The 11,246-nt window shown below is 36.1% G+C and overlaps 2 protein-coding genes across 2 annotated transcripts; both read right to left on the reverse strand.

Annotated features, from left to right (window-relative positions):
- Nucleotides 1-2,869: 2,869 nt before the first annotated feature.
- On the reverse strand, nucleotides 2,870-3,820 carry LOC119800179 (olfactory receptor 52A5-like). Its single transcript, XM_038310292.1, has one exon. It carries the CDS (start codon nucleotides 3,818-3,820, stop codon nucleotides 2,870-2,872), a length of 951 nt encoding a protein of 316 aa, XP_038166220.1.
- Nucleotides 3,821-8,784: 4,964 nt separating this feature from the next.
- On the reverse strand, nucleotides 8,785-9,750 carry LOC119820342 (olfactory receptor 52Z1). Its single transcript, XM_038338555.1, has one exon. The coding sequence runs from the start codon at nucleotides 9,748-9,750 to the stop codon at nucleotides 8,785-8,787; it is 966 nt and encodes a 321-aa protein (XP_038194483.1).
- Between the last annotated feature and the right edge of the window lie 1,496 nt (nucleotides 9,751-11,246).

The raw sequence follows: 11,246 nt of genomic DNA on the forward strand, positions 1-11,246 counted from the left end.
AAGAGACACACAATCAATAACCTAGGGCAAATCCACTTTTGTCCACTCTACACATTGTATACTGTGTGACTCAGTTTGCACAAAATCCTAAACAATCAGGACATGGTTGTAGGACTAGCAATTACACATACTCTAAGTATGTAGAAAAAAAGTGAAAACCAAAGAATAGTATTGGATGTTTCTGTGAAGCTTGCCATGGGGGAAAAGAAGACACTTGTAATTACTGGACCATTGCAGGAACTTTGGAGAGTTGGTACTGAATCATCTCTCTAGTTAGTGCTACTTTAATGACTGTTTCCTTAGGTTTTATGACCTCTTCTGTTTGTGAATTGCGTATCTGAGATAATGGTGGAAGGTTGTATTGCTTACCTTTCTCTAATCACCTGAGTCTAAGATGGAATTCACATAGGTGACTTAAGAGGACGATCTCAGTGTGTCTTTCTTTGAACTGTCTGTCTCATTAATAGTTTTTTTTGTCAAATCCACTTTATCCACAGAAAATTCTTATTAAACTACCTCCTGAAATTGTTCCTAATTAATTATATGCACAGATATGTTGACTACTAACAGACTCCCACTGTCAAAATGCAGCTAAAAATTATTGCTTCAAATGTATATTTTAATGTTTTATTATTATCATCCCTTGTATTTGCTTTTTTCTGCTCCAGTTGGATTGGATTTTCCATTTTCAGTTGTTTATGTTAATAACAACAAAAGTCAGCCTAATTCAAAATGTACTTAGTACACTTTTATATCTACTACCTATAATCGAGTTTATTTAATTCATCCCTATTAAATAGGTGTTTACAATATCTGATTAGTTTGGGTTCCATATATAAGAATATGCTATATATTCATTAACTTCCCCGTATCTCTGCTATGATTTCTGTATTCATCATGTTTATTTATTTTAAGTTGATTTCTCATTGCCAAGTGACTCAGAAGTGTGTGTCACAAGCACTAAACTATGTCTCCAGGATTAAAATAAGTTATTTAGTAATTCACTTCTATTATCTCATTAAAAATCTTTTACTATTGCCTATCAACTAAAACATTGTTCTTTATTTTTGTTACTGATTATTTTATGCAATAAATATATTTTGTGTTTACTATTTTTTCATATTGTGTGTGTGGTGTGGTGTGTGCAAGTGTGTGTATTTACAACTTCTTATATTCATGTAGGCAATCATGCAGAAGTATGCAGGGCATGTGAAAGTCTGAGTCTGGGGTTAAGATTCATTTTTTTTTCATCAAGACAGGCTATGTCAATCAACCCAGAGCTTGCCCATATGTCTTATCTTTCTCTGTCAGCTCGCACTGCAGAAGTCTTGCAGTCTTTTTCCTCTTGTGGAAATTGCAGGGCGTCTGCCATGACCACCTGGCATTTATATGGGTTTCTGGGGATCACAATTCTGCACTTGAGCATCAAGGGCTTAATTACTGATCCATTTCTTTAGACACACTAACTTTTATTTTGAAAGCACAATATCTTGTTTATGTTTGTTTCTTTGAAAAATTATTTTTTCTCTCAAAATTAATGTTTAAATCTACCTACTGAATGATTCATTCTCCATATCTCCCTCTCCTTCCCTTTCTCCCTTCTTCCGTTTTTCTTTCCCTCCCTCCAATCCCCTATCTTTTATAGATGCCTTCTTATTTTCTTTATTCAAACAATTATTTGCCAAAAATAAGAAATCAACATGACTTCCCCCATCTACAATGCTTTTTAGTGTGTGCTTGTAATCAGCTTATTTAGTCTCAGATTTGCTCTTTTGTTGAGTAAAATTTAGACATGATTTGATGCATTCATAGATACATCAAAACAATAAGTTGACGGCATGGAGAAAGAGGATGTGGAAAATGTGAAGACAGGAGCAGAGGCCCTGCTCATAGCCAGTGTGATTAGCTCAGGATTATATAATTATCTTTTTATTTGCATGCTTTCTTTACCTTAATAATAGTGAAATAAGTTTCTGAGTGTATAATTTTCTGTACACATTTGTATATTATATTAGTTACCATAAATGCAAATATTACTTTTGTTCTAATAAGTGCCAGGCAGTGTGTCCTAGGATTTTGTGACTTGAAGGTGGGTAGGACGAATTACTGACAATGTTGACAGTAAGCAGTTGTTAAATACTACAGCTTTTCCTCTATATTCAATTACTCTTCAACCTCTAAATTTTAATAAAGCACAGTAAAACTTAAATTTATATTACAATAACTAACGAATGAGAGTCAAATCAGCATCCACACCTGCATTCATATCATTGCTTCAGTTTTTTAAAAGCTTATTTGTGAATATCATAATTCCTTGCTCTTTCTTTGAAATTTCCCTGTGTACATTTCTTGGTATCTTTAATAGGTTTTAGATTTCACTATATAATTTTGTCTGAATTATTTATTATATATTATCACAAAATTTTTATAGAGAGTATAAAAAGCAGGTTAATTGTTTGAAAATTTGTCAAAATAGAGATTAGAAGGAAATACCAGTAGGTAAAGCATAGTCAAAATTACAGGCATTTGCTGGGTTAGAAGTTCAGAATGGTGATTTACAAATTTGCTCTGACATTGTCCTGAAGGAAATGCTGATTCTAAAATTTGTTTTTAATATGGCTCTGCAGTGTCAGGAAGGAACATATAAGAGCATGTTTGTAGTTCCAAGCCAGAAAAAAAATGCATTAAATAATTTGAAATTTAAACAGATTTAAACACGGTTGTTTTTATTTAACACATGTCTACAAATTATAAGTATCTGAAATTCACATGCTATCACAGTTTCCTGTTTGGAGAAAACATAGATTTAACTCATTCAAGTTGCTATTTAGAAACTACTCAGCATTTTAACAGAGGGAGTCCTTGATGTTCACTGGGGGTTATTGGAGAAAAGCATCTTCACCACTTTGTCACGGATTTGTTTAGTTTTAACACCATAGACAATGGGGTTGAGAAAAGGTGGGACTAACAGGTAAAGATCTGACAGGAGGATATGCACATAGGTGGGTATGTGAGTCCCAAACCTGTGTGTGAAGAAAGAGAAGAAGGCCAAGAGATAGAACTGTAGGAAGACACAGATGTGAGCAATGCAGGTGTTGAAGGCTTTGAATCGAGCTTCCTTCTGAGGCAGCTGGAAGACAGCGATGAAGATTCGCACATAGGAGAAGGTAATGAAGACTATGTCAAACCCTAAGATGGCAAAGGCAACAAGGAGGCCACAGACCTTGTTGATTCTGATATCTTCAGCTGCCAGTTTCACAATGGCCATGTGTTCACAGTAAGAGTGGGAGACAATGGTAGTTCGGTAGTACTTTAGGTGGCATTTGATGAGTAATATCATTGGGAATGTGAGAATAAAAGACCTGAGTAAGACACCAGCTCCAATGCAGAACATCAGTTGTGGAGAGAAGATGGTGGCATGTCTCAAGGGGTTGCAGATGGCCACATAGCGATCCAGAGCCATGGCCAGGAGGATGCCTGATTCTGTTGCCTGGAATGAGTGGATGAACTCCATTTGCAGCAAGCATGCATCAAAGGAAATCTGTGGTTTATGAAACCAGAAGATGCCCAACATTTTGGGGAGAATGCATGTGCTAAGTGCAATGTCTGTGACTGCCAAAAGGACCAAGAAAATGTACATGGGTATGTGGAGGCTCTTTTCACTTTTGATTATAACTAAAATTAGGGAGTTCCCAATCAAAGCGAAAATGTACATGGCACAGAATGGAATTCCGATCCAACACTGTACTGACTCCAGGCCAGGTATCCCAACTAGTGTTAATACAGAAGGCATGAAGACTGAGCCATTGAATGTCAGCATTGTGAATCTGTCAGTAGAACAGTGTAGTCTTATAATGCTTCAACTTCTGCTCCATACTAGGACTGGATACATTGAATATAAGAGAAATTAAATCATTATCAAAATGTATTCTAAGTAAGTTAGGAGTATACTATCCTGTCTCATCTCCACTAATCCTCTCCACTTTTGTCTTCCTTTTCATGGGAATTTAAAATGAAGCAGTAAGTTCTAAGTTGTCATTACAGTATTAGTAATGCCAATATTGCTTTATAACTTTTTTTCTTTTTCCAGAACACTGGACTCAAAATCCCTTTTTTCTTATTATCTATTGTCTGTGTGTTGCTATGGACATCTAAATGCAAGTTGTAAAATGGTGATATTAGATGATTTCACATCCAACCTATAGTAGACACAAATAATCCACCAGACTGTGAGATTTCCCAGTCTTCTCTAAATAAAGCTAGTGTTTTTGGAACATCTTGCAGGCCTATCACTTTACTGCTGGTGTCTTTGAGAAGTCTCTTCATAGAAGACTCTCTAGAGTTATGTCCAAATTAATCTGTTAAAAGTTTAGTATTTCCTTAAATCCAATTATTTATTTTTCACATCCTACCAAGCTTGTGAGAATTTTTAACATGAATAGTAGATCAACTTCAAGAAAGAGCAAACACATTTATGTGAAATGAGAAATATATATATATGTATATACAGTCTGACTATTAAAATACTATTATTTGCAGAATTTTCTAAATTCTCTAAATGCAAAACAGAAGGGCTGTGGAGAAGTTTATCATGTTAAACTGAAGGGTAGCTGGTATTTCTGTTAAAATAGACCACTATTTACCAATGAATAGACATAAAGATCCATCTAATCTAACACCGAGTTATAAATGAAGACAGAGACATCTGTGGTCTATATGCTTGCTTTTTTCTTCTACTTTGACATTCATCATATGAATCTCAAGCCCCCCAACTTACCTGAACTATCTGATGAGACACACACACTCATGCTGTGGGATTTTTTTGATAGTTTAGTCAGTGAAGGGTGAGGGGTTTATACTACAGTATGTCTCTAGGGACCTGAGTTATTCTAGTCCCTGATGCCTCTGAAGGTCGTCCTACAGCAAAGGTGAAAAATGACGCAGACCATGGCTGAAGCCAGCTCAGACATGGAAATAGCATAATGTGTGAAACCCTGTGTTTATTTCCAGCACTAAGAATGGAAAACAGAAAGTGTTTGAGAAATGAGGCAATTAATTAACTAACAGCTACTGTTTAACAGAATTTTTTTCTTTCTCCAACTTCTCTATCCCATTGGATCATAGAACCAGAATTACCCTCCTTTTAGAATCCAATGATATGGCAAGGTCCTGAGATGAAAAAAATCATGTGTAAGCACTTATTTCAAAATAACGACCTAAAGGTGAAAATAAAAGAACCTTGAGTATATCATCCTTATTTGAATCTTCAAATCACTAAGTCATCTTCAAAAAATATTGAAGTCTTCAGAGAGATGGAGCTCTTACGTCCCTTATGGAAGTCTCTCAACTTCCTGGATCACACAACTTACATGTTCACCTTTGCTAAAGCCAGAAGAATTTTTGTCAGTTCCTCACCCAACGTGCCATGCATGAAGGTTTTTAAGTAGTTTGTCCATGCCCTAGGGGGAAATACAGGAGCTTGGGGACAAATGAGTCAGTATCAACTGCACTGGGAGAGAAACAAGACATCTTTAGATGTGGTTCTTGTGCAATCAGTAGTGATTTTTTTTTAGACCCACAAATGAGGATGGCTTTGGAAAGTAAGCATCCTTGACAACTTCAACAAACTTTTAGGACCTGTAAGTCTTCCTCTTGAACCTGAGTGGCCCAAAGTCCTTCTGTATTTAAGCCGGCTCTCACTATACTATTCTCATAAAATTTTTGAATTGGTGATAGGCAATTTTGGTAAAATTTTGTAGCATTTGTAATATCAATACACTCAGAACTAATGTCATAACCAGTATTTGCCTAACAGAAAGAAGGGTGTGAGCTTTCAAAGAAGACTTTAAAAGTTAAACTTTCAAAAACTAAGAGTAAAATGTGATTACCAGGGACTGTGTGCACAGAGAAATTGGGAAGAGATATGTTAAATAATCAAAAATTTTTATTTTATAGGTTCAGTAAGTTCATGGTGACTGAAGCTAAGAATAGCATGCTGCACATTTTAAATTGCTAAAAACTCAATTTTTGATTTATTATCATGAATAAGTAGGTGATACACATGTTCAATATGTGGGCATCTCCAATCTATACCACGTGCATAGATTGAAATTCATTGTATTCTTTAAATGTTTGTTTTAATATCTTTCATGATAGGAAGGGGTCTTGAAGCTTGGATTCAAGAGATGAAAGGAATAAGATTCCCATTTTCTGCTTATGTAGGAAATATTCTACCAACCCTGATGGCTTTCATTCTGCTTTAGAGATGATTCATAGTATGTGTCTGGGCTACCTTATATATGAAGCTTTTATAAAGGTGACACTGTGAGTAACACCACCAAACACAGAGACAATAATAACAATAATAAAAGTATAAACAACTATACATAAATATGAATTAATTTAATAGATTTTATTAATAAAATCAGAAATACACTCATACACTTCCCTTAATGTATGTGAAAGCTTATTTTATTGAGGTTTCCACACTTTATTGATGATATCGCTTAACAGATTGGAAGAATACGGAAAATTTCCCACCAAAATAAAAGCTATATGAGGCAAGTCCCTAAACAATATTATTCTCAATGGTGGCATGTTAAAATTTAACTTTGGGCAAGGTGTGGATGCACACCCCTTTAATCCCAGCACAGAGGAGGCAGAGGCAAGTAGATCTGTGTGAGTTCCAGGCAGACCAGGACTATATAGTAAGACTTACTTGTCCAAAATAAAATAGTCTTTCCTTTAATTCCTGGAAGAAGAGAAGGGATAAAAGGAAAACGTTGGAAGCCAGAGTTGGATAGAAATGCTGGGAAATATTACCTCCTGGACATAACTAGGACCTTGCACTCGTGAGCTCATAGCAGCTGTGGCTGTCCACACAAGTCCCACACAGGATCAATCAACACTTCAACAAAGATAGAAGAGGGACTCCTGTGACCCTACCCTACCCAAGGAACTTTGGGCAGGAAGTGGCCATTGAGGAAGGACAGGCCCGTTTTCGTCAGCAGTGTGGCCCATAGGACTTTGCTTCATGGTTAGAGCTGTTTGCTCTCTATTTCTCACAAGGCAAAGAATACATGGAAGTTCATCCGCAGCTCGTTTAAGCACTTGGTATATGTGAGTCTAATGTAAATATATGAAAATGTGCATATATATGGATAAGTATTTATATACATATGTAAACAGGATAGTAACAAACTCTGAACAGGTTACAAAAATGTTAAAATGTTCAAGTTGAATTTATAAGTGTTGCTGCTTTGTCTTTTGTATAATTCAGATCATTTTGACAGTTTCATAGATTTTCTTAGGCTTTAACAGAAAAATGAGGAGATTTTTAGCAAAGTGAATTGCTGTATAACACAAACACATACGTCATCTGAGCATAGCCTTTTTCAGTGTGAGTTTCCATGTGGACATTCCAATAACACTTCTGCAGAGATCTCTTTTTAACTCAGGTACAGAATTTCCCAGTCATTTATTCTTGCAAAGCCTCCATTTCCAGAAGGATGCTTCCTTAATGTCTTAAAACAGAAAACCCCCACACATATGTAGAAAATTAGCTTTTGTAAAACTCTGATGGAGGAGGGTCATCTGTCTATGTGTTACTTTCATTGGTTAATAAAGAAACTGCCTTGGCCCTTTAATAGGACAAAAAATTAGGTAGGTGGAGTAGACAGAACAGAATTGTGGGAGAAAGAAAACAGAGTCAGGCAGACGCCTCAGGCAGTCGCCATGATTCTTCGACCCAAGATGGATGTAGGCTAGAATCTTTCCCGGTAAGCTACCACCTCATGGTGTTACACAGATTACTAAATATTGATTAATCAAGATGTGAGAGTTAGCCAATAAGAGGCCAAAGCCAATGGGCCAAGCAGTGTTTAAATGAATACAATTTGTGTGTTGTTATTTCAGGTGTAAAGCTAGCCTTGCGGAAGCTGGGAGGGACGAAAAGCAGGCCTGCTCAACTCCTCACTACAAAACTCAGGTGATATTGAGAGTTAACTTTATCTTGGTAAATATATTTACCTCATTATTGACAACTTATTTAATGTATATATTGTGTAAGTTTATACTTTAAAGCAGCTTTGTGATCATCTATAAGCATAACTATATATATATATACACATGTATATACATGTATATACATACATATATATATATATATATATATATATATATATATACTCTCAAGGTAGAGGTAGGCAAATCTCTGTGAGTTAAATGTCAGCCAGGGCTGCACAGTGAGAACCTGACTCAAAAAAGAAAAAAATAAAATATTAGGGAGTCTAAAAATATGTGGGTTTTGTTATAGTAATTTAGGATAGAAAATAGGTGCTGACAAAAATATCCATAATATAGAGCTTTGTGCTATTGGCCCACATCTGCCAGTGGGCATAGAAATGCTTTACATTTCAGCAGAAAATAAGACTCACTTTGGAATACGGTCAAAATACAATGTACATAATTCTCAGAAGATTAATAAAAATAATTTTAAGATATTCAATGGCTTTCTGTTCTCGTCTTTTCTCTACATAAAAAATTGTATTTTTCACAGTTGTTTATATACAGCTATAAAATGATTTATAATACACACTGAAAAGTCAATAAAAGTCCCACAATCTCTGGGTATATTACCTAATATATTGAAAACCCTTGTGGATATCATCATTTTGAACACTAAGGGCCTCTAGATAAATTTCATCACTCCTATTTTTCACAAGGAAAACATTTAAAAAGCGAGTTTTATTCTGGAATATGCATTCTTTAGCATTGTTCATCCTTTTAACAACATCTAGTCACTGAGGAGAAAAGCAAAACCACTCGATCTTGGATTTGCTTGGTCTTCACCCCATAAATGATGGGGTTGAGCATCGGGGGTACCACCACATAGAGGTTAGCCACTAGGATGTGGATGTGGCGAGGGATGGTTTTGCCTCCAAAGCGATGGGCAAAAAATGAGAAGAATGCAGGTGTGTAGAACATAAGAATAACACAGATGTGGGAGCCACATGTGTTAAGGGCTTTATATCTGGCAGCCCAAGAAGGGATATGAAAAACGGTGCAAAGGATCATAGTATAGGAAATAATGATGAGTATTATATCCAGCCCTGTAGACAGGAGGGCCATAGTCAGGCCATATATGATGTTGACAGTGATATTGTCACATGCCAATCTGGCAATGCCCATATGCTCACAGTATGAATGCGGAATTATGTTTTTCCCACAATAAAGAAGTCGATATACCAGGAAGATGAATGGACAACAGATGAAAAGGCTCCTGACCACAGCTGCTGTACCAATCTTGCCAATAACTGAGGAGGTGAGGATGGTGGTGTATCTCAGTGGGTAACAGATGGCCACATAGCGGTCAAATGCCATGGCCAGAAGGACAGCAGACTCTGCCACAAAGATAAAATGTATGAAGAACATTTGGGACACACAGCTACCAAATGATATACCCCTGGCATGGAACCAAAAGATCGCCAACATCTTGGGGGCTGTAGCTGTGGAGAGCAGGACATCTGCTAAGGCCAGCATGGAAAGGAAGAAATACATGGGCTCGTGGAGGCTGTGTTCAGTCACTATCAGGAAGATCAAGAGGACATTGCCTATGACAGCCACAATATACATAGAACAGATGGGAATGGCTATCCAGGTATGCAGATCTTCCAGTCCTGGGATTCCAATCAGAACATACCACACATCCTGTGGATTGGTGTGATTGTGAAGGGAAGAGGCCACCTTCATTGTCTATCCAGGCCCTGGTTCTTTAACAAGTACAAGATTGAAGACTGAAGAATACCACCAAGACTGAATGAGGTCTGATCATATTCTTCCCCAATATTCACGTCTATGTGAAAAACATCAAGGAGGATGAACTAGAATAAACAGGCACTCCTTTGATTAAGGAATTAATTATTGCATTTTGAAAGAAATGGTTATCATTTAATATATATTTTACCATCTTACATATATAAGCTTATTAAATCCTTATGATAACCTACTGGGATGATCTCTATAATAACTTATAACATCCATATTATTTACATGGACAGAAAAGAAAGGTCCCATAAGCTTTGAATCTTTTTTCCTAGAGCCCACTGAATCCAGAACTCTGAGAGAGAAACTCTGAGAGCTCTAATTTCAGTCATCATCTGTTACTGTATACCAAGATCAAACTAGATACAGGGTATGCCCATCATCAAGTCTCTCACTCCTCATATTCCTGAAGAAAATAGACACAAAGCTGAAATCTGTCTCCCGTCAAATAAAGTTTGATAAGGTAGATTCCAAGCCTTATAACACTCTTCTATGCTGAGTGATCAATGAATTGGTGCTAAACCTTGTGTTAGTCATTGGAATCACGAAAGAGAATTAAATGTATTCCTGTCTGCCAAATAACCCAACTTTCAAATTTATATCTGATTTTATAGATTTAAACTATTTGTAACCCCAGATTTTACTGGGCAAAAAGTGCAGAAGCATACTAAGTAGTTAAGAAAAATTATTATACTACAGTCTATTGAAAATTAGGCAATATGTCTTTGTATTGTTAAGCACAGCACAGAAGCAAATGTTGAAAACTACACTAATCACATAAATCCTCTCACACTGTGAAGAATACATGGTGTTTAATAAAAAGAAGAAAGGTGTATTGCTGATAACAAGCTCCAAATGAGGGGATAAAAGAAAGGGTCAAGACATTGCTACATGTGTGTGTGTGTGTGTGTATGTGCAGATAAAACATGATATAGACATAGATATGAGATTTGTCATTAACAGATAGCTCCAATATTCTCCCATTACTTTTCTCAAACAAAAGGTGAAAAAGTTTTTATTCTCTAAATGACACATGAACGTGCAAAATGATTATCTCACAATCTACTGAATAAAGAAAAATCTTGGCTGGTTGTACATCTAACCAGAAATTAATATTGTGAATATGTATAGAACCCAAAAAACTAATATGGAAAAAAGTCAACCACTGAGGGGGCCCTTGGGCTGAATAGACAGTTATCAACAGAGAAAAAGAGGCAATAAATGTTTGAGAGACTACTTGGCATTTTTAAGGAAATACAAATGAAAACTCCCTTGAGAGTCACTGCATCTCAGTCAGAATACTGAAACTATGGCATTCACAGAAAAATGAATGCAATCAGAGATTATGCTAAGCAAACTAAGCCAGATCCAGACAAATTTTGTATGTTTGCATGCTTCCTATTATATGTGGAACATCGGTTTAA

The sequence above is a fragment of the Arvicola amphibius genome, chromosome 1 (genome assembly GCF_903992535.2).
Source record: "Arvicola amphibius chromosome 1, mArvAmp1.2, whole genome shotgun sequence".
Classification (NCBI taxonomy): Eukaryota; Metazoa; Chordata; class Mammalia; order Rodentia; family Cricetidae; genus Arvicola; species Arvicola amphibius.